Source organism: Saccopteryx leptura, chromosome 11 (genome assembly GCF_036850995.1).
Source record: "Saccopteryx leptura isolate mSacLep1 chromosome 11, mSacLep1_pri_phased_curated, whole genome shotgun sequence".
NCBI classification, from domain to species: Eukaryota; Metazoa; Chordata; class Mammalia; order Chiroptera; family Emballonuridae; genus Saccopteryx; species Saccopteryx leptura.
Window position 1 is genome coordinate 70,657,616 of NC_089513.1, and position 23,690 is coordinate 70,681,305.

The following is a 23,690-nucleotide window of genomic DNA, read 5'->3' on the forward strand; positions in this document are numbered from 1 at the left end:
AAATTAAAAAGATAAATGTTGGCATTTGTTCCAGGATACAACAAGAAGGATTCATGTGTCAACTGATCAAGGGGACACGTGGAGCATGGCCCAACTCCCCTCTGTGGGGCAGGAACAATTCTATTCTATTCTGGCAGCTAATGATGACATGGTATTCATGCACGTGGATGAACCTGGAGGTAAGAGCTTCTTAGTGGCCCGCCCTTGAAGTCAGGGATTAAGCTTCCAGCCCTCCTTTCAGTAGCTTTCCTTACATGTCCATTTTTCCTCTTACCCTAGGAATTTGTTTATGTCCTATTGACTATTCTGTCTTAGAATAGTAATCTCTGTTTAATAAGGCCTCTAATTTTGACATTGTATGGTTTCTGTGCATATCCAAGTATTCTGGAACAAGACTGCTCAAAGAATGCTCAGAGGATGGGTACTGCTTTGTAAACTGTGTTACCAACTAAGTACAGGAAGTGAGAGCAAGCATTTAGGAGCACATACAGCCATTTGACAAAGTAATTTTATATCTGTTGAATCTAATGAGAAAAAAGTTGATGAATATATCTTTTTATATTTCATTTTTTCTAGTGATTAATTTTTATTTTATTTTACAAAAGCATTGGTTTGTAACCTAATGGGAATTTAGAAGTTGACCCTTCATCCCAGACAGTTTGAGAAGCATCGTTCCAAAGTATAAGGATTTAGAGATGTGTAAGCTAGGGATTACAGCTGTGCCTCTGCCACCAAAATACATCTGGGCAAAACTTTTCCGTAGCATCTGGTTCATTCAGTCAGCAATCTCAGCATCTACCGTATTCCAAGCACTAAGTAAGACGGATACTAGAATTAAAGATGGACACAAAGATCTTGAGTATCACATCTGGGTTAAATCTCAGGTCTGCATCTACACCCTGGGGAGAGACGGTTGGCTCATGTGCAGAAGTCAGTCATGTGAATGGTTAGACTGTTGTTGCCCCTCCATTCCCTCCCAAGACTTAGTGTTTTTCTTTGCCTGTTTCAGATACCGGGTTTGGCACAATCTTCACCTCAGACAGTCGAGGCATTGTCTATTCCAAGTCCTTGGACCGGCACCTCTACACGACCACAGGTGGCGAGACGGACTTTACCAACGTGACTTCGCTCCGCGGGGTCTACATAACAAGTGTGCTCTCTGAAGGTGAGTCGTGGCACAGCTGCCCTTCAGCTGGACATGTTGGGAGTTGAGGCTTTTGGAGAGACGGGTGGTCCTGTCCCCCAGTAACATTGCTGACCTAACCAGCAGTCTACCTACCTAGGTCAATTCTGGTTCTCTGCTTTAAATAGTTATGCTAAGTAGAACTAAGAAAGAGCAAAGCAGCCAGGGGTAGAAAGATTTTTTGGGTTCACTGTGAGTGTGTAAAACAAGTTCCCTGTGTTTGGATGCTCAGGCCCATCGGAGTGAGCCTGAGGCTGACCTCTCCTTCCCTCCCAGCAGTGGGCACAGTGATACCGGCCGGCTGCCCTCGGCACCCTGCTCGGGTGCTGCTGTGCCCACCTGCACTGTGGCCTGCTGGTGCAGAGAAACGCCTTACTCTGAAGTGCAGAGACGCTGAGGATTTTGTTTATTTATGTACTTTTTTTTTTTGTATTTTTTCAAAGTTAGAAGTGGGGAGGCAGTCAGACTCCTGCTTGCGCTGGACCAGGTTCCACCCGGCACACCCACCAGGGGGCGATGCTCTGCCCATCTGGGGCATTGCTCCGCTGCAATCGGAGCCATTCTAGTGCCTGAGGCAGAGGCCATGGAGCCATCCTCAGCGCCCGGGCCAACTTTGCTCCAGTGGAGCCTCGGCTGCCAGAGGGGAAGACAGAGACAGAGAGGAAGGGGGGGGGAGGGGTGGAGAAGCAGATGGGCACCTCTCCTGTGTGCCCTGGCCGGGAATTGAACCCGGGACTTCTGCACGCCAGGCCGACGCTCTACCACTGAGCCAACAGGCCAGGGCCTGTACTTACTTTTGATAGGCAGTGGGATTGTTTTTGTAAAAACCTCACAGTGATCTACAAGGTCATCGACCAGGTGCTGTTGGCCCCGATTCCTCCTGACTGCACCTCCCACTCTTCTCGCCTTCTCTCACTCGAGTCACCCCAGCTCTAGCTCTTGGTTCGTCCTTACACCCGCCAGGGTCACACACTCGGGATTTAGATCTGCAAGGCTGTCACCGTCCTCCCATCTGGCCTTTGCTCATGTTGACTTTTTGAGTCAGACCAGCCTTGGCTCTCCTAGTTTAAATTGCAGCCTGCCCTTCCCCGCTCAACACACACACCAGCCCTCCGGCTGTGTGAGTTCTTTCCAGGGCACTTCGGTTCTAACATACTCTATAATTTTCCTGTTTACGACGTCTAGCGTTTGTCTCACAGCTGTTTAGAATGTATATTTCACAATTTTTCATTTTGGTTTTGTTCACTGATGCATTCCCAAAGGTTTACAACCGTTTTTATATAATGGCACACAAAAATATTTATTGAATAAATGAGTTTGCCTTGAGTTTGCTTTCTTGTTTGATTTTCCTTGGAAGACTTGAAACATTATCTCTGGATTTAAACCTGCGACAGTTTATATCTTGAAAATAGAGAATGGGAAAGAAACATGGAGAAAAGGAAGAAAAGATATAAGAGGGATAGGATATGGGGTAGCGGAGAGACAAAAATTAGGAATCATTCATTCAGATTATGCACGTACATTTGGGACTTGAGATTCCTGGACACAAGCGCGGTCTCGTGGCCTTTCTCTAAAGATGAGTTGAGATAGAAAAGCTTCCCCCGTGCAGCTTTCTCCCGAGGCAAGCAGACGAGGAGGAGGGACCACAGTGGGTTTCTGTGTTGGTGAGGAGATCAAAGGTATCTTTTTTCAGGAGCGTCAGTCTAGATGATTTCTGGAATCTGTTGGGTCCTGTTCAGGTGGGAAGCCTTCTTCACATGTGTTTAGAATGCTGCTGCAGTCCTCACCGACTGCGCCGTTGTGCTGGGCGCTGTAAGCTGGCGGGACTGCAGGGTTATGATGGAGTTCGCAGGCTCAGGTAGGAGGGAGCTCTGCAGTGGTCAGCTGAACTTCCAGGGTGCTTCCAGTGAATCAGGCTTTCTGTCGTTCTCTCCCATTCAGATAATTCTATCCAGACTATGATCACTTTCGACCAGGGAGGAAGGTGGAAGCACCTGAGGAAACCTGAGAACAGTGAATGCGACGCTACGGCAAAAAATAAGAACCAGGTTGGTGGTGCTCCAGCTGAGCCGCGTGTCCGGAGCGAAGCAGCCGCTCCGCTCGGCTCCGCCTGTGCCTGTGCCAGGCTTCTGAGTAATGAGCTGCGTGCTTGAGAAGCGGCCACGGGCGAAAAGTGTGGAAGTGAGAGTAACGAAATTAACTTAGAATGTAGGAACTAGGAACTGCAAAGAAAGGCCAAAATACTGTGGATTATTTGTCTTGTAAAGAAGAGCAAAACTGAGGACTAACAGTCTGTGTTTTAGTAAAGCTGCTGAATGGAAACTAATGGACAGATGGGTCAGTGATTAGTTAGGAGTCGGCATGGCAACTAGGAGATGTTGGGAACTCTACAGAAGCCGTACACCAGCCGTTCGTGAGCAGGAGGAAGCCATGCTGGCCAGATGGAGAGAAGAGAACCGGCCCATCTTCCCCTCTGCCTGGGCGCCGCGTAGCTGGTGGGCGTGGGTGCGGGTGGTGACCGGGCTCTGCATGCGAAAGCAGGCACTGACCCCTCCGAGGAGGGGCTGAGAACTGGAAATACAAAGGCGTTGCTCCAGGAGATCCCAGAGTCCACAAGTGACAGGTCGTGACAGGCAAGAAAAAAGGAAAGAAAAACGAGCTTTGTGTCTGGCTCTTTCAGAATTGGAGAGGAGCTTAGGGGAATACTAAGAGTTCTTTCCTAAAATGACAGGGTTGCTAGTTCTGAGCTCCCCTCAGAATACCTGTGGCTAACACGTGCTCTGCTCTTCTGGGCGGGGTTTTGTGTTTTAAGAGCCTCACACAGTGCGAGATAAAGTGCACCTGGTCCCTGCCCAGCACTGTCCCTTCTCCATGCTCCTCAGTGCGCTTGAGTCCCTCTTCCCCCTGCTCCCTTTCCCCACCCCCTGCCCTGCCCTGCCCTGCCCTCCTTCCCCGGAGCCTGGGCAGGGCAGCAGCCTCTGGTGGCCTGGCTGCCCTCACACTCCCGTGCCTCGCCCTCCTCGCCACTCTTCCTGGCTCCCGTGTGTGGACTGGGAGTAAAGCCTCTTCGCCTGGTGAATGAAGGGCCTCCCCCGGCAGGCTCTCTGCTGCCTGGTCCCTGTCATTGCCCAGTTCCTTACTGACATACTCCTTGTTGTCAGCCTCTGCTGCTTGGTCAGCACCCCGCGTGTGCGCCTGGTGCTGTGGCCTTGCTCACCTTGTTCCGGGGAAAGCTGGGCCTGTCTCCCCCACCCACGTCGTTAGAACTCGTGGAAGTCCTAACACTTACTGCGCATCTTTAGTTAGGACTAGTCATTCCTTTTTGTTTCATTAAGAGTTTGCCTGAACCTCTTTTTTTTTTTTTTTGCAGTAAAATAAACACGACATAAAATTAACGTTTTAATCAAGTTGAGGCTCGATTAAAGCACTAACTTTTGTTCTGCTTTATATCTCAACTAGTATCAGAGAACTATTTTTTTCTTTTCTTTTTTTATTGAGAGGAGGGGAGACAGACAGACTCCCACATGTGCCCCTAACGGATCCATCTGGGAAGTCCCCTATGGGGCTGATGCCCTTCACAAGTGGGACCAATGAATGCTCTGTTGCTTGGCCACCAAGCTATTTTCAGTTCCTGAGGCAGAGGCCAGGGAGTCATCCTCAGCGTCCACCCTCAGCACCTGCTCGGGGCCAGCTCACTGGAACCAATCAAGCTATGGCTGGGGGGGGGGGGCTGGGGGGGAGGGGAAGGGGTGGAGAAGCAATGGTCGCCTCTCCTGTGTGCCCTGACTGGGAATCGAACCTGGGACATCCACACACCAGGCTTACACTCTGCCACTGAGCTAACCAGCCAAGGCCCAGAGAAATCTTTCTTAAAGACCGGACTGGGTCTTATTTCTAGTTACTACATCTGTCTTGTACAGTATCTGGAGTACATCAGGTGTTCATCAGGGTTACTTGTGTGGAATCATACTTCAAATATTGACCAGAGGCTTTAGGGCAGGGGTCCCCAAACTTTTTACAGAAGGGGCCAGTTCACTGTCCCTCAGACCATTGGAGGGCCGCCACATACAGTGCTCCTCTCACTGACCACCAATGAAAGAGGTGCCCCTTCTGGAAGTGCGGCGGAGGCCAGATAAATGGCCTCAGGGGGCTGCATGCGGGTGGGCCATAGTTTGGGGACCCCTGCTTTAGGGTAATGCAGGAATAAAGTAAGCTAAGATTACACATGAAAAAAATAATTGCATAATTTCTTTTAAATATATTAATGCATTCCAGAATCAAGAATCTTCCTGGAGCTTATAAAAAAACAAAAAAACAAATAATCCAAATTAAAAATGAGCAAAGGAAGAAAAAATGAACAAAGGAATTAAATAGACATTTTTCTAAAGAAAATATATGGATGGCCAATAAGCACATGAAATGATGCTCAATATCACTAATTATTAGGGAATGAAATCCAAAACCACAGCAGGAGATCACCTCACACCTAGTAGGATGGCTACTATAAAAAAAATAAATGTTGGCGAGGATGTAGAGAAATTGGTACCCTGGTGCACTGTTGGTGGGAATGTGATACAATTGCTGTGGAAAACATTATGGAGATTCCTCAAAAAATTAAACATAAAATGCCATATGAGCCCTGGCCGGTTGGCTCAGTGGTAGAGCATCGGCCTGGTGTGCAGGAGTCCCGGGTTTGATTCCTGGCCAGGGCACACAGGAGAGGCGCCCATTTGCTTCTCCACCCCTCCCCCTCTCCTTCCTCTCTGTCTCTCTCTTCCCCTCCTGCAGCCGAGGCTCCATTGGAGCAAGGATGGCCCGGGTGCTGGGGATGGCTCCTTGGCCTCTGCCCCAGGCGCTAGAGGCTCTGGTTGCGACAGAGTGACGCCCCGGAGGGGCAGAGCATCACCCCCTGGTGAACAGAGCTCGCCCCTGGTGGGTATGCCGGGTGGATCCCGGTCGGGCGCATGCGGGAGTCTGTCTGACTGTCTCTCCCCATTTCCAGCTTCAGAAAAATACAAAAAAAAAAAAAAAAAAATCTAGTGTATACCTACAATGGAGTATTATTCAGCCTTAAAGAGGCAGCAGTTCTGACACATGCGGCAACATCAGTGAACCTAAGGACATTATGCTAAGTGAAGTGAGCCAGTCACAAAAAGACAAGCACGCCGTGGTTCCACTTATCTGAGGTCCGTGGAGTAGTCAGATTTCCAGAGACGGTTTCAGTCCTGCAGGAGGAGGAAGTTGTGGGGAGGGATGGTGATGGTTGCACAACCTGTGCACTTAACACTGTTGAGCTGTATACACTTTAAAATGGTTAAGATGGTCATTTTTACCGTATGTGTATTTTATTATAATTTTTTTTAAATATCCCACTAAGGTCTGGGTTAGGTTTATTAGAACCTATAAGAAATGAGGACAGAATTACACGTTTGGTTTTCATCTCAGCTTTGGTTTCTTTTCACAGTGCAGCCTTCATATTCACGCCTCCTACAGCATCTCCCAGAAACTGAACGTTCCGATGCCCCCCCTCTCAGAGCCGAACGCCGTGGGCATCGTCATCGCCCATGGTGAGTGGCCCTCCCCTCTCGCGTGGGCACCGTCATCGCCCAGGGTGAGTGGCCCTCCCCTCTCGCGTGGGCACCGTCATCGCCCAGGGTGAGTGGCCCTCCCCTCTCACGTGGGCACCGTCATCGCCCAGGGTGAGTGGCCCTCCCCTCTCCCGTGGGCACCGTCATCGCCCAGGCTGAGTGGCCCTCCCCTCTCGCGTGGGCATCGTCATCGCCCAGGGTGAGTGGCCCTCCCCTCCCGTGGGCACCGTCATCGCCCAGGGTGAGTGGCCCTCCCCTCTCGCGTGGGCATCGTCATCGCCCAGGGTGAGTGGCCCTCCCCTCCCGTGGGCACCGTCATCGCCCAGGGTGAGTGGCCCTCCCCTCTCGCGTGGGCATCATCATCGCCCAGGGTGAGTGGCCCTCCCCTCTCGCGTGGGCACCGTCATCGCCCAGGGTGAGTGGCCCTCCCCTCTCACGTGGGCACCGTCATCGCCCAGGGTGAGTGGCCCTCCCCTCTCGCGTGGGCACCGTCATCGCCCAGGGTGAGTGGCCCTCCCCTCTCGCGTGGGCATCGTCATCGCCCAGGGTGAGTGGCCCTCCCCTCTCACGTGGGCACCGTCATCGCCCAGGGTGAGTGGCCCTCCCCTCTCACGTGGGCACCGTCATCGCCCAGGGTGAGTGGCCCTCCCCTCCCGTGGGGGCGGAAGTAGTGCAGCACGCTGACACTCAGACTTTTCTACTACAGAAAACCACCCTGGCTGGCTTATACCCGCCTGTGTAGAATTTCTTGCGTGATAATAGTACTTTGGGTTTTTTATAGACTCCCCTCAGAGAGAGTAATGTGACTTCCCCTTTCCCAAATTTTCAGTGGCCTTTTTTTCCTATCACAAGAGGCATGATGGGAAATAATCAGAATAAAATCACTCAGAATGAACCTGTTGGCAGTAAACCCTCGCAGTTTCACTGCTGGTCCAGACTGAGGAGACGGTGGACTGTGTTGCAGGTAGCGTGGGGGACGCCATCTCAGTGATGGTCCCGGATGTGTACATCTCAGACGACGGGGGCTACTCCTGGGCGAAGATGCTGGAAGGACCCCACTACTACACCATCCTGGACTCCGGAGGCATCATTGTGGCCATCCAGCACAGCAGCCATCCTATCAATGTGATTAAGTATGCATGAGCTCAGCTCCGCCCACCTATCTGCGTAGAGGGCACCTGTGGGCAGTGTTTCCGTCCACTGGGGGACGAGACACCCTGCATTCTGCAGGGAAGGTTCTCAAAGGGATTACATTGAGAGCAACTCAGATGAAACGGCTTTGCATTTTCCTCTGAACCCCTCCAGTTAACACTTTCTGTCACTCTTAAAAATACTCTTCTTGCTCTCTACAAGAATATTATGGAAGTGTTTGAGCATTCTGGGTGGGGAATGACTCCTTAAGTAAAAGTTCATATAAAATAATTTCTATTTATTGATTTGGAAGCCCATTTTTACGTGGGTCACTACTTTCTCTTTCCTCTGAAAGAATTTTTGTAAAGGCATTTTCTTCCGTACTCTGAATGAATCCCTTTCGTACCCTGTTAACTGTAGGCACTAAAAATGGATACACTTGTCCGTCAGTCAGCCATCACCTAACAGGGCTCTTCTGTGGTTGGGACCTGCCAGCGGCGTGGCCCGCTGTTCCCGTACACGCTGACTGACCCTCTGTCGCGGTCTCTCTCTGCCGGCTGCAGGTTCTCCACAGACGAGGGCCAGTGCTGGCAAACCTACACGTTCACCAGGGAGCCCATCTACTTCACCGGCCTGGCCTCGGAGCCCGGCGCCCGGTCCATGAACATCAGCGTCTGGGGCTTCACAGAGTCCTTCCTGACGCGCCAGTGGGTCTCCTACACCATCGATTTTAAAGACATCCTTGAAAGGAACTGTGAGTGCCTCCTTTGACCTTCTCTACCTGAAACTTGTCAGCCCATTTTCCTAATTAACCAGTTCAGTTTAGTTCTTTTCGCTGGAAGAAGAAAATGTATCTGAGAAAGGACAGAAGGATGTTCCATGTGGATAATCAGTGGAATTTGGACGTCACTGTCCCAGAGAAATAAAATGAGGGCCATAAATGTAACTTGTTACTCTGTTAGCTACGTTATAAAAGTAAAAGAGGTGAAATTAATTTTAATAATATTACTCAATATATTCAAAATATCATTTCAACATGTAAGCAGTATTAAAAATTATCAGTGAAATAGTGTACATATTTTTTTCTTCTCAGTTTTCAAAATCTGATGTATACCTTACACTTACCCTTACAGGAAGTTTCAGTTCAGCCCGGCCACATGTGGCCGCAGCTGTCAGACAGGAGAGTGTCGCTTTCACTGTTAGATCTCTGGCACACTTCTGAGACTTTCTCTGCTTGTAAGAATAACGCACGCTATGTTTGTCTAAAATCATTTCATAACATTTCCGGGTTTCTCACCCCTGGTGACAGCGGAACAATAAAGAGGAAACTTTGGAGGAAAATATGTTGCACAGAGCATCTAATCAGTTGTGTCACTTATGAAAATGTTGAAGTGAGACAGTGTTCACGCCCAGAGTTTTGGCGTGAATGCCAGTCGCAGGTGAGGCTCTAGAATGGCCTGCGGGCAGCGTGGAGCCCACACTGGCCATTTCAGAGTGCTGGGCCTTCAGACTAGAAGGCCTGGGAAAGGCCCAGCAGAGAGCTTCAGAGGAGGAGTTAAAATGCTCATTGGAAGGTGTTCTAAAGAATCACAAGCACTCCCAAGCCCTGGTACCAAATATGCTGACATTTTACCGACAAATGTGGAGGAGAAAAAGTAACCACCCGTTAACCCGTAGCTACTTGTTGGTGTCACATGATAAATAACGTAAGGTTTCGAGACAACTTGGGCTGAATTTTGGTCCTGTTACTAGACTGTATTAGGGTCCATTTCCTCAGAAGGTTAAGTCGGTGACCCTGGAAGCTCTTGTTCAGACCTCACTTTCTACAAGATGCTGAGTGTGACTTAATACCGGAGAGGCATCATCATCTGAACTCAGGAAGTAGGATGCAGAGGAGCTGGCTCCTGCGTCCCCGCCACAGGCAGCTCTGCAGTTAGTTAGCCCTCGGGGTTAACATCATTAAGAGATTTGTTCAGCACCTGCTCTCTAACAGGCTGTGCTGGTCTTTATATCCCGAAGGATAAAAACCTAATCCACAGTCTTTAGGCTGTAGCCTTTGAGTCATTTTTCCAGGAGTGGATGATACAGGAAACTAAGCCAGGTAAACCGTCATCAACAATCTTCATTTGACATCCAGTCAACTAGAGTTAAAAGTCTAGAACGAGAATGTTTTCCCTTCTATTTGAAGCAGAGTAACCCATAGTGAAATGGAACCCATGCTGTTGGCTCATTGGTGTCTTGTCCTAAAGGAGAACGTCTGGTCGCTGACCTCTGACAGCTCCTGCCGACCCAGGGCTCAGGTGCACAACCATACCACCAGCAGCCTCTCTTTTGGAAGTAACGCTAGCGATCTATCGAGCTTCCCACTTCGAAACAATTAAGGGTTTTCCTAATACTCAAATGAGTGGTGAAATGCAAATAATCCTCTTTTGGTATTAGGAAATGCTGATTGCTTGTAGGCTCCCGCTAATGTAACCTCAGTCTGCGATTCCAGAATGAAGCAATGGGTCAAGCTAGATATCCCCACGTTTCCTCTGCTCGTTGGTCCTAGCGCCTGGCAGCTGCCTCGTGAAGGTGGGTTCTGTGCCATGCAGTTTCCCGAGTCGTCTGTCTTTCCTGTAGGTGAAGAGAAGGACTACACCATCTGGCTGGCTCACTCCACAGACCCCGGCGATTACGGAGATGGCTGCATTCTGGGCTACAAAGAACAGTTCCTGCGGCTGCGCAAGTCATCCGTCTGTCAGAATGGCCGGGACTATGTGGTGACCAAGCAGCCGTCCGTCTGCCCCTGCTCCCTGGAGGACTTCCTCTGGTATTGGCATCCCTTAGATCCCTGCCAGCCCCTTTCCCGTGCTGGAGGGGGCGGAGCACAGTTGTCTGATACGACTGAAAAGACTTCAGTCCTTTCCTTTCTTCCCCAAGAGCAGAGAACTGCCGCTGCTTCTTAAGGAAGTTGAGACACAAAGGAAGGGAACCAAAGTTGTTGATAATTGGACAGATACTATTATATCGGACAGTTAATGATCGGGCAGAACCAGCAGCAGCCCCCAGAAGTGCTGACTTGGCAGTGGTGGGACGGAGAGGTATATAGGAGGAAGAGGAGAAAAGAGAGGCAGTGGTGGGAAGGAGAGAGGTATAGAGGAGGAAGAGAAGGAAAGAGAGGCAGTGGTGGGACGGAGAGAGGTATAGAGGAGGAAGAGAAGGAAAGAGAGGCAGTGGTGGGAAGGAGAGAGGTATAGAGGAGGAAGAGAAGGAAAGAGAGGCAGTGGTGGGAAGGAGAGAGGTATATAGGAGGAAGAGGAGAGAGGTATATAGGAGGAAGAGAAGGAAAGAGAGGCAGTGGTGGGAAGGAGAGAGGTATATAGGAGGAAGAGAAGGAAAGAGAGGCAGTGGTGGGACGGAGAGAGGTATAGAGGAGGAAGAGAAGGAAAGAGAGGCAGTGGTGGGAAGGAGAGAGGTATAGAGGAGGAAGAGAAGGAAAGAGAGGCAGTGGTGGGAAGGAGAGAGGTATATAGGAGGAAGAGAAGGAAAGAGAGGCAGTGGTGGGACGGAGAGAGGTATAGAGGAGGAAGAGAAGGAAAGAGAGGCAGTGGTGGGATAAAAACACCAAGGGAAGCCTGAGCTGTGGGGGCGCAGTGGATAGGTGACCTGGCACGCTGAGGTCGCCGGTTTGAACCCTGGGCTTGCTGGTCAGGGCACATACGAGAAGCAACTGCGAATTGATGCTTCCTGCTCATCTCCTACTGCCTTTCTCTCTCCTCTCTTTAAAGTCAGTAAATAAAAGCTTTTTTAGAATATATAGTTTTTTAGATTTTATTTATTCATTTTGGAGAGAGAAGAGAAAGAGACAGAGAGAGAGAGAAAGGGGGAGGAGCAGGAAGCATCAACTCCCATATGTGCCTTGACCAGGCAAGCCCAGGGTTTCGAACCGGCGACCTCAGCATTTCCAGGCTGACGCTTTATCCACTGCGCCACCACAGGTCAGGCCAAAATCTTTTTTAAAAAAATTAAAAAGAAACCCCACCAAGGAGAGTGCTACAGGAACTAAGAGGACATGGGACTTGAGCAAGCAGCCTGGCCGCCCGAGGTCAGCGGGAAGGCATTAGGTTTTGGGTGATCCGCAAGCTGAAGGTAGAGAGTATGGTCGGTCCTGAGACACGAAGTGACAGCAGTTTATGGTCTCGATGTCCCGCTGGGGGTTAGAAGCCATGCAATGTGAGTTTAGGACCGTCCAGGCCTAAGGCTCAGTTATAGGGTTGGCACGGGGCTAGCTGATTATACAAGGGTAAGGGAGCCCCTCGGTAGCCTAATCAAGGTACCTCAAGGCAAATAAGAGGGACTGCTTCACGTCACGGGGAGTGATCTTAGGGACCTCAGGATTGGAAAAGAAGGCAGGTGTTCAGCAGTCATGTCCTTCCACGTCATACTCTCAAACTCCAGTGGCAGAGAATACGGGATGGAGCAAACCCGAGTCTGACCCCACGTGGGCCCACCTGTGGGGCTCATATGATATCTGTGGAATGGCCAGGGATCCTCCTTTCTCCATTGCACAGGGAAAACCTCTCTGGGATCACTTTGCTTTGTAGGCAGGGCCGGCGCCCGTTGGCGCTGGGAAACCTGAGCCCTGTCCCCCGTCCTTGACTGCATGTGGGCGGGGCTCTTCACTAGCGGCTGTGCTGCTCTCCAGACGGGCTGTGCTGCCCCAGAGCTCCGGCCATTGCACCTGCCGCATCGCCTGCCTGCAGTCTTCCCACATCCCCGCCCCCCGCCCCCCTGGCCTAGCGGGTTCCTGCTTGGCCTCTCGTACTCCGTCCAGTGTCACCTCTTGAAAGCTGTCCCCAGTGCGCCGTCACCCAGGCTCCCACAGAAGCCCTGTCCCAGCACTTACGTAGCTCTGTTTCCATCACTGCACTCTAGACTGGGGGGCAGGTTACATTTGATCATCGTGTCACAGTAATGAGAGCAGCTCATGTTTCTTTTTCTTTTTTTTTTTTTTTTACAGGGACAGAGAGAGAGTCAGAGAGAGGGACAGATAGGGACAGACAGGAACAGAGAGAAATGAGAAGCATCAGTTATCAGTTTTTCGTTGCGACACCTTAGTTGTTCATTGATTGCTTTCTCATATGTGCCTTGACCGTGGGCCTTCAGCAGACTGAGTGACCCCTTTCTGAAGCCAGCGTCCTTGGGTCCAAGCTGGTGAGCTTTTTGCTCAAGCCAGATGAGCCCGTGCTCAAGCTGGTGACCTCAGGGTCTTGAACTTGGGTCCTTCTGTATCCCAGTCCGACACTCTATCCACCATGCCACCGCCTGGTCAGGCGCAGCTGATGTTTCTTGAACACGAACTGTACCAGGCACTGTCCTAAGTGATTTACATTTAACCTCAGCAGTCCCATGAGATGGGTCCTGTTGTCATTTTCATTTCACAAGAGGAAGAAGTGAAAGTGCAAAGAGGTTATGACTGACCTGCCCGCAGCCCCTCATCCAGGAAGCGGTAGAGCAGGGTGGGAGCCGGGCGGCCGAGCGGAGCCCGTGCTCGGCACCGCGCGTGCTCTAGAAAGGGGCTCGTCCTGACGGTGTGGGCTGAACACCTACAATTTCTACCAGAAGTTCCCCCCGATCTTGAAGGAATGCTGTCCTCTACATCTTTGTTCTCCCTCCCTCCCCTAAGTATTTGTCAGAAAAACCTTGAAGTATAAGCAGCATCTGTATATTCCCCAGATTTGTGTGTGTGTGTGTGTGTGTGTGTGTGTGTGTGTGTGTGTGTGGCAGAGACAGAGAGAGGGACAGATAGGGACAGACAGACAGGAAGGGAGGGAGATGAGAAACATCAATTCTTCGTTACGGCACCTTAGTTCATAGTTTTCTCATGTGTGCCTTGACCGTGGGGCTACAGCAGACCGAGTGACCCCTTGCTCGAGCCAGAGACCTTGGCTCCAAGCTGGTGAGCCTTGCTCAAACCAGATAAGCCCATGCTTAAGCTGGTGACCTCAGGGTCTCGAACCTGGGTCCTCTGCATCCCAGTCCAATGCTCTATCCACTGCGCCACCGCCTAGTCAGGCCCCAGATATTTATTGACTCCTTGCTGTGCATGGGGCAGTGCAAAGTGAAAACAGGAGGTTTGTTACAAACTCTCCCATTAAGATGCACACAATTATGTTGTGAAACGAGGTAGTAAGTGCCTCAGGGTTTTAGAGAAGGAAGAGACTTCCAGCTACAGCTGAAAGGGGGCAGCTCCGAGAAGGCTTTGTTGAGGAGGTGGCATTGGAGCTGAGCCCTGACAGCAGCAGGATCAGACCCTGTGCATCTGGGAAGACGCAGGCCATCAGAGCCGGGGGCGGGAGTGAGCACGATTGGAAGGGTCTGCTGGAACAGAGGTCATGAGGGGAAGTTACCGTAGTCACGATAAAGAAGTCAGCAGGGTCCAGATGGGCGTGCTCGGGCTAAACTTTTCAACTTAGATGATGGGAAGGAAGGTTGTGTCATGGACAAATATAAGGACATGATAGGAAAGGACGGCATGAAGGAGAAAATATGGTGGGTTCAGAACGTTTCCTTTATCTGAGGTTCTGCCAGCAGATTTAGGTGGTGATATCCAGCAGGTGTTTGGAAGTGGAGGATTAGAGCTCAGGAGGGTAAAACCTAGAAGTTTTTGTTGGAACAAATAGTTAAGCTCACCAAGGGAGAGCAGATACAAAATAAGAAAATGAGTTCTAGAACCTTGGAAGACATTTGCACTGTTGGGTTAGGGAGAGAGAAGAGCCATCAGTGACCGGAGAAACGGACCAGTACAGTTGTGCAGTGCGGGGTGGGTCGGAGCACAGAGGCGTGTCAGGTGGTCGAGGTGATGAGGCTAGAGAGGGCTTTGCTGGGTGGACAACTAGTGAGCTCTTAGTGGGGCTGATGGGAGACTCAGACACTCATTTCCGAAGTGGCGGGGGGGGGGGGCAGTTGAAGCCAAAATGCACAGAATTAATAGTAAGTGAAGAAAATAGGACACGTAAAAAATACTCTTTTAAGAAATTTTGTGAGGGAGGCAGAGTAGGGTGAATGAAGAAGAATCCATGATGGTCCCTCCTGCACTGTCCCTGAAGCCCAAGGCCCCAGGGCAGTGGGAAGGATGGGCTGAGGATGCCCACGCAGGGGGCAGCTCAGAGAGGACTCAGTGTCATTTCTTTGGGGAAAACAGAAAGGAGAGCTGGTGGGCGGTACCATGGAGAGATGGCACAGAATGGCAGGCAGGACGGGGCGTTCACATTGGCAGCAAGGACCACTTAAGAAGCTACGAGGGTCAGAAATGGAGAAGGCAGGAAAAGTTTGCAAATACTCGTGGTAAAACTCATTTGTTATTTAGCAGTAAATAAAAGAATTGCTAAGTTCAGATCTGTGGCTGCAGCCACTGTTTCTCTGTCGTGGTTGTGTGGGTCCCCCCGCCCCCAAGCAGGCTGCAGGCGTCCCCTCCCAGAGCCGGCGCTGTCCGTTGCAGGGTTCCCAGCCTCAGTCCCGGGAACTCACCCTAAGTCCACCAGGCTCCCTCCACAGCTCTTCTCCCCCCAGTTAAGTCCTGTCCGTGTCTGTTTTCCTTCCTGAGCTGCTTTCTGCAGCCCGAGACTGGAGTGTTAACCATCCTCTGCCCCCATGAAGCCATCGTTACTAGTCACCGTCTTTCAGCAACGTTCAGAGATACTTTATTTGCTGACTCTTGCAGTGATTTTGGCTACTTCCGTCCAGAAAATGACTCCAAGTGTGTGGAGCAGCCAGAGCTGAAGGGCCACGACCTCGAGTTCTGTCTGTATGGCAGAGAGGAGCACCTGACAACAAACGGGTGAGACAGCTTTTCTCCTTTGTGACAAATGAATCGCCCGTGTTGGGGGGGGGGATCCGCTTCCCTCCACATGGACGAGTGAGCAGTGTTTCAGGGAACTCGAGAAAAATACCGTCTAACAGAACTTCCTGCGGGTGTGGAAATGTTTTATAATCTGTGTCTGGTGTGGTGGCCACTAGCCCTGAATGGCTATTGGCACGAGTGTAAGTGACAACTGGATTAATTTTAATTGATTTAGACTTAGGTAGCCATCATATAAGACGGAGCAGCTCCAGAGAATCCTCACTGCCTCCCTCCCCGGGGAAATATGCCCCCCTCCCACTCCAAACTATGTGTCCATGTGCTTTCCTGCACCACAGCTCTTTGGCACAGTCTCTTAAGGCTGAAAGACCAGGATGCTTGGTTTGCTGAAGGCCTTAAAATACACAAAAGATTCCCAAAAGATCCCCAAAAGATGCCTGTGCACCTCCCCCCAGGTCTAAAAGATGGTATAACTTTTTAAATCTTGCTTTTCAAGTCTTGTTTTCAGGAAGCAGGCAAGAGTCCAGCAATACATCCTTGTATTCTGTTAACGAATTTTCTCTTTCAGGTACCGGAAAATTCCAGGAGACAAATGCCAAGGCGGAGTGAATCCGGTTCGCGAAATCAAAGATTTGAAAAAGAAGTGCACGAGCAACTTTTTGAATCCAGAAAAACAGGTATGTTAAAGCAGATGTGGTGAAGGCACAGGCGGGGCTGCGTGTCCTGCCAGGGACAGCGGTGTGGCATCGGGACCGGTTACTGACCAAGGGGGGCCAGCTGCTCTTGGGCAGGATGCAGGCGGGTCCGTAACCCAGCGGCAAGCTCATCTAAAACGTTTTTTTGGGGGGAAAATCAGTATTCCTCAAGATTTTCTGAGTCTTAGAAGCAAAGGTTGAGGAAATTTCTGAGGCTCAGGGTCGTTTAGGAAAGAGACTGTACAGGGCTGGAGTTTTGCTCGTGTGTAAGAGCACTGGCCCAGAGCTGGGCTGGATCTCTCAGTCCATGGGATACATACATGCCAAGTGGATCACATTGAAAACCAGAACTCTGGTAATGGCTGGTTTTGATTTAGATGCAAGTTATGGGGCCGACTACAGGTCTGTGGTACTGAACGATCTGGCTGGGATTTGGGGTGTGGCAGAGCGGAACCCTCGGTAAAGGGGCCCCGGACCAGCGTTGTGAGTGGGGGCAGTAAACCAGGGGCCCCATTTCCTAACCTGTGGAATGAGCAGTGGACAACGTGCAGTCCTTTCCTCTCGAACCTCTAGGCGGGGAGAGCCTGGCAGGGCAGTGTTGTTGTGAGTCGGGGGCGCAGAGAGAGAGATCAGCAGACGAAATCATCAAGGACTAGCAAAGGACCACCACTCGCTTAGGCAAATGGCCCTGAGTTCGCGCTCTGTCCTACTTTTATTCATAAGACTTCAAAAAGCTTGTTTACTGAGAAATTGGCATAACATCAAGCATAACTTTTACTTAAAGATACATGGAGTACACCTGCATGATAGCTTAATAATAATATAATATCAAAAGGCATTAATTGCTATTGCTTCTATGGTTCCCACAACATTCCTCTCTTTATCTCAAGGGATAACCTTGGAAGGTACAGAAATCTTATGAGAATGTTTTACTGAGAAAAAAGCCCAGCAACTGCCTTCAGTCACAGACCTGTTTCAGTGACCCGCCTTCAAGTCACAAAACAATTCTCTTGGCAAAACATTCTTTCTTTGTTGGCTGTGTTCCCATCCAAGGCCATGCAATGGGATATTCCACTACAGGGCCAGGTGAAGGAGGAGGCGGGAGAAGAACGTGTGGGTGTGTGTTCTTGTCGGGGGCAGGTTCCTCCTGCGCCCCAGCCCGCACTCCTGGCAGCTGTCCTCAGAGTGCTTGTGTGTGTGATTGCACAGGAGTCCCGCCCACAGGGACACAACTTGTCCCAGAACCCAGCTCCGCCTCCTCTTGGAGACATTGAAAACACACACTCCCTGTCTCCCACCCAGAAGTAGGTAGGTCACACTCAAACAATGATACGAAAAGGCTTATTTGTAAAACCATACCAAAAATCAAGTTAAAAAATCAATTTTAGTGTCACACGCTGGCCTGCCTGATACGGCACTGGCACAGCTTCCTGATTCATTCGGCCACTGTCACCTCCCTTTCCGGCTCCACCCTTTCAAGCTCTCAGACCATACGTAGTGGCAGTGGGCAACAGTCACAGTGACCACTTGATCTAGGAAGTCGCCAAGGCTTCCAGTGTAACTTTGACGTTGAGGCTGCTGAGTTCACACCGTTCTGACAGCTTCCAGGCAGTCGAAGTTCTGGTGACCGCCTGTGACTTTCTCTGGCCCACCCTCCTGGGGTGGCTCGTGGGGGGTGGGGCAGGTGGCATCATGTAGTGCCTAGCAGCTGCTGATCGGTCAGGAACGAGGGGAGTCAGCAGCCTCTTGGGATTCAGTCCTAGAATATGCATGCCTGAAATTTTTTGTTTGTGTTTTAACTTATCCAGAATTCCAAGTCAAATTCTGTTCCGATTATCCTGGCCACTGTGGGGCTGATGCTGGTCACCATCGTAGCAGGAGTGCTCATTGTGAAGAAGTATGTCTGTGGGGGAAGGTAAGGAACAGTGGAAGTCGATCAGAGGTGCTGCGGTCAGACCAGAAAGTCAGTCAAGGGCACATGGTTGAGTCCGCCTTTAGCAAAAGAAGTGATGTTCCTGAAACATCAGGCCCAAATCTTCTCAGGTCTTACATTTTCCATATGCCAACTATGGGCTGTTTCCTGTGTATGGGACTCATTCTGTGGTGTATGAAACTTGGAAACCCACCCTCCTGACCAGGCCGGGTTAACGGCGGTCTGTGCCCCCAGGTTCCTGGTGCACCGGTACTCTGTGCTGCAGCAGCACGCGGAGGCCAACGGCGTGGACGGCGTGGACGCCCTGGACACATCCTCCCACACTAGCAAAAGTGGCTATCACGATGACTCCGACGAGGTGAGACTATTTCTACGGGAGGGGTGCTCCTAAAAGAGTGCGTCTTTTCCCGTGCATGATCCAGATGTGGCTGAGGCACATGAAGGCATTAACTAGAAGCAAAACTTAAGTGACTGTAAGACTCGGTCAGCCAGAAACGAGGTAATTGCTTTCAAGGCGGGGCTTTTTCAGTCTGTTACATACTGTGGCCTGTGTCTTTTCAGGACCTCCTGGAATAGCTGCTCAGAAAGCTGGGACCGAGCATGGGTGATGGAAACGCAGACCTCTTACACTCCCTGTGGCTCCGACTTGGGGAAATAAACTTCCGGTTGCGCGGGGCCCAGCTCTGTCTCTGCTCTTCCGTCACGTCACAGCCAGGAGGACCTCCGCTGAAGAAGTGCAGGGGCGGGTGGGGGCGAAACCCGCAACACCCACAACCGCTCTGCGAAGAGGGGGAGGAATTTTAGAATCTTTAACCCTTATTTCAAGTTCTGTCTTTCTACAAAGTGTGGGCTCTTTTGTTTTTGTTTTTGTTTTTTAAGGGAAATGAAATGGAATTTGAAGGGAACATTTCACTAACTCCACTCCTGCATGTTTTGCATGGCGCCTGCACCAGGGCACCTGCCAACTCCAGCATCAACTCTCCAAAGTGCTTGGTGCTGTCCCTGGGCCCTGCTGGTGACCCAGAGCAGCGGCAGCGGTGAACACAGAGGCTGCGGTGACAGGCACGACCTGGGCAGCCTTTCTGCGTCTGGGACAGCCCTGCTCCGAGAACACCGCACACCAGCTCCTCACACAGATCCCCACTATTTTTTTTCAGGGACCATAGCTCACAGTGATTTTTCTTATTCCTGTTTAAGTAGGCAGTACCCTTGTTAATTGCCCTGTGGCAACTAATTTAACCGTGTGCTTCCAGGATACTAAGTCAGGAAAACTTAAAGGGCAGCATTTTTACCTGGGGGCAGGAGGAAGGGAGCAGCAGAGAACGGACTAGATTTAGCACCTGGGAGAGGGAAAGTCTTCCTCCTTCTAAGGTCTTGGAAGCCATGCTTGGTGTGTGTGCCAGTGGGCCTGCTGAAGGACAGGGCTCGGGCTTCCCTGGACGTTGGCCGGGTGAGTGACCCTTCCCTAGAACTGAGGGGGCAGCCTGGGCAGCCCCTGAGGCCTGGACCTTGTCTTCCACGTCCCTTCTCTGCTGTATTGGCTTGTTGGTAAATCATTGCAATGGCTGTTTCTCTGCTTCCTCTCAGATGGCTGTTGTATGTGGAGCCAGGACTAGATGTGTTTTCAGAGGTATAGGCTTTTTAAAATCAGAATTTTATTACCAGTCTTTTCCTCGCCCCTTCTGCCCAGCTTTGCCAAGTAATTTTTGGCATTCAAACTTTTGACTGAACCAACTAAAAACACTCGCAGTGTGGCTGATGTTTTGTGTGATACTTTAATTTCTTACTTTAAATTTAAGGGAGTTTTCCATTTGACATTTTTAAAATTAAATTATAGAATGTAGTGAGGTGGACTTTTGGGTGGCCAAATAGTCATGGAAAGCTGCGATAATTAGTTTTAATACAGCTTGAATACTTGCTATACGGGGATATAGTATACTACGTTTTTGGTCTCCACATGCATACTGTGCTGGTCACGGTTTCTCTCGGTAATTATGATTGGGACATTCTCCGGTAACTGCCATTTTGCTGCTAGTTCATTTTATGGCTAGAAAGTCCGTAAGAAGTAAATGTGCCAAATTAACTTTTGTCAGAATGCGCGAGCAGATGGCTAAATTCTCTCCTCACCAGAATGGATTAACAGCAGCAGGGAAAGTGGGGGAGGGAGTGGATGGCGAATTCTAGAGACTTGGAAACTGCAGTAAAATTAAATGTCAGGAAGATTCAGTTAGAAAATAATGTTAGGGCAGTTCTTGTGAAGAGAATTCATATTTGTTAGAGCCACGAGCACTTATCTTTTAGGAAAAGCTCATCCGGTTTGCATGGTTTTTTAATTTAAAGGAATCCCAAAGATAAACCAGCTCACAAAGGATACAGCGTCGCCTCTAGCGCAGACACCCGCGCCTCCTGCCCAGAGTGAATGTGACGCCCAGGAAAGGCCTGTGCGACCTCCCAGCCCTTTTCTGCCAGCGTGTGCTCATGGGGCGCGTGTGCTGAGAGGTGCTGGTCCTCCGCCAGCGGTCAGGTGTCCGGACGTTGCTACTCTTCTCTGACCACCTAAGAGTAGGGCTCTGCTTATCAGGACACCTGGGATTTCTGTAGAACTTAGCGAATTTCAGAGCACTTTCACTTGCATTATGTCATTTAAACCTCACAACATTTTGTGAAATTAAAAAGAAAAAAAAAGGCAGGGATTGTAATCCCCATTTTTAGGAGATGGAGCTGAGGTGCGAACCTTGAGTAGATTGCGCAGGGTCCCTGAGTCCGGAGCAGGGCTGCCTGGTTGTCTCGAGCATGCGCGCAGGGGCTGCTGCCGGCGCTCGTGCTCGTGCCCGAGCTCATGCTCGTGCTCGTGCTCGTGCTCGAGCCCCTGCCCAGCGGGCGCCTTCCTCAGCCCGGCTGCTCTGTGGGCGGAGTCAGCGGCACTGCTTTCAGAACAGTGTGTTAGCGCCCTTCTGCACCTTGGTAAAATGTTTCTTCTCCTGTTTTTCATGGCTAAAAACAAAGTAATGATAATGCTGAATATGTGTTTAGAAACTGCCCCTCACCGCACTGAGGGTCACTGCTCAAGAGTGCAGAGATGGACTGTCCACTGGCGAGTCACCTCCCTTCTCCTGGTCTCCCATCCCTGCTGACTAGCTGGTTCAGCTGGTTTGAGGACTGCTACCAAGCCTGGCTTATTCCCTTTATCGGCTAGTTAGCGTTCTGCATCAGCCTGCTCACTCGTAAGTGTGTGCCTTCAGCCAGTGAGTAACACAGTCTAAATCCATGATTGTGTCTAAGAAAAAGATCTCTAATTTATCCTGTTGCTGTTAGGTTAAGAGCATTATCTTGGAAAGGAAAGCAGAGCATATCGTTGTGTAAAGTCCCAAGTTTGATAGTAGTAGAAGAGATCGTTTCTGGTGGTTTCGGCAATAGAATTTAGCATCATAAGATAGGTTGAACATATCAGACCATCCAAAGTGGTCCTACCTCTTAAATCCAGGTGGTGAACTTGCCATCTCTCCTGCTCTGTGGACAGGTGTCTTAGACCGGAGGGGCTTTTGGTTTTCAGTGAGACCAGAGATCAGGGGTGTATACACGTAGGCTGTTAACTGAATGTAAACACACTTAGAATAAACGTGTTTAGAGGGTGTGGTGGTTCTAGACTGGGCTCGGGAGATTTAACAGATTAGCTATAACTGAAACAGGAGTTGCCCTCTGCCTCTCAATGGGTGTGTGCCTCTGTCTTAGGTTTGCCTCTGGGCCTCTACGTGCCCCGGCCGGCCTCTCCTCCCTGACAGATCAGCAGTACACCAGCCACCTCCAGCTCCTGCTGGTTCTCCCAAGGCCCTTGTCACCATACTAGGATACAGACAGGAGTGCCAGGTTGGCCACACCCACCCCACGTGGCAGGGCTGGTCTGGCTTTAGTCATTTATTTTCCAGGCAAATCATCCAGGTGGAGTCTCCCTTTCCTTTTAGAGGAGGTGTAAAGAGACCTGCCCTGCATGCAGTGGCTTAGAGCCAGCCCTGCTCATTGTTGGTCCAGTCCCCTCGTCCCACGTGAAGCCTGAAAACCTGGAACTGCTCAAATAGGAAGAGAGTCTGCTTTTCAGCCTTGCTACTGCCTTCCCTCAAGCAGGAAGATACATACGGACTTGAATGTCCTTTGAACAAAACCAAAGTTTAAGGTTTGCCACATGATGGAGCGATAGGAGGGCCAGTCTTGGAGCACTGGCACTCGGCAGGTGCCAGGCGTTCTGTCCCGTCTGCCACAGTGCCCAGCTCAGGCAGTGCTGGGAGCACCGTCCGCTCCAGCAGAACCAGGCCTTGCCCTCAGGGAGGACAACAGAAAGAGCAGGAGCATGTTGATGTCCTGGTTACATCACTATAACAAGAATCTGAACATGAATTTGAAATTGTCTTCAACTTACTGTATGCGTATTTTTCACACCAGTACATTAAGTGTTCCTGTTTATAGAGAATAACAAACTAATCTGTACCTTTATATATATGTACATATATACATGTATAAACTGTATAGTGTACATGCTAATGACTTATTGATATATCGCAAATCTTGACTGCAGTTCTCATTCTCCGCATGCCCTCAGTTTATGGTCAGGTGACTTGAATGTTCCCTGATGTTTCTGCCACCTCCTGTGTTTGGACATCTAGGGAGGAGGGATTTGGTCGCACCCTCTCCATCCTCGTGCACAGAAATGCTCAGGGTCCCCGTGTGCCTGTTCAACCCTCTCTTGTCTTTTGTTCCCTTTCTGAGCATGTGGTCCCTCCCTGTTCTGATTCTTCTCTGCCTCTTCCCCAGGCTGTGGGACAGCTGCCTTCCTACTCAAGTGCAGTATTAAGATCATTACTGCATGTGTGCTGAAACACAGACAAAGAAACCAAACCAGTTTTCTGTTCCCTTAGGACAGAAAATTGCATGTGAGGTGGGGTAATCAAGTCAGTGACCATGTCAGCTACACAACAAAGCCAGACCCCATAATAAAATCCACAAAAAGGAAATAAAACTCAAATTTCTTTAGCATTGTGTAAATAAATCTGATGTGTTTAACTTTGTACTGGCAATTTTCTGTATATTTGCAATATTTGGGTTAGAAATAAAACAGACGGGGACTTTGTTACCTGACCTACTGAAATGACTAAGCTACCATTTGTTAGCAGGATAGCTTTTCCAGTTTTCTAGCTTCAGCCATCAGACCCAACCAGCAAGTAAGCCAGTTAAAAAGCCAGGACTGTGCATTTATAGCATGAAAAGTATTAGATAGTTTACGGGGCAAACAACTCACTTTCTTTTCCTCTTTAGGCTCATAAAG

At 50.0% G+C, this 23,690-nt stretch overlaps 1 protein-coding gene across 2 annotated transcripts in view; it reads left to right on the plus strand.

The window, feature by feature from the left end:
* SORT1 (sortilin 1) overlaps positions 1–23,433 on the plus strand; it is a 71,525-nt gene extending 48,092 nt beyond the window's left edge. For both annotated transcript variants that reach the window (XM_066353391.1, XM_066353392.1), the window contains exons 9-20: positions 35–179; positions 1,010–1,165; positions 3,125–3,231; positions 6,648–6,750; positions 7,736–7,904; positions 8,466–8,656; positions 10,525–10,714; positions 15,608–15,724; positions 16,314–16,422; positions 18,249–18,355; positions 18,608–18,731; positions 18,935–23,433. In XM_066353391.1, coding sequence (XP_066209488.1) covers positions 35–179; positions 1,010–1,165; positions 3,125–3,231; positions 6,648–6,750; positions 7,736–7,904; positions 8,466–8,656; positions 10,525–10,714; positions 15,608–15,724; positions 16,314–16,422; positions 18,249–18,355; positions 18,608–18,731; positions 18,935–18,949 — 1,533 coding nt within the window. In that variant the 3' untranslated portion in view covers positions 18,950–23,433. The remainder of the gene's footprint in view (positions 1–34; positions 180–1,009; positions 1,166–3,124; positions 3,232–6,647; positions 6,751–7,735; positions 7,905–8,465; positions 8,657–10,524; positions 10,715–15,607; positions 15,725–16,313; positions 16,423–18,248; positions 18,356–18,607; positions 18,732–18,934) is intronic.
* The last annotated feature ends 257 nt before the right edge of the window (positions 23,434–23,690 follow it).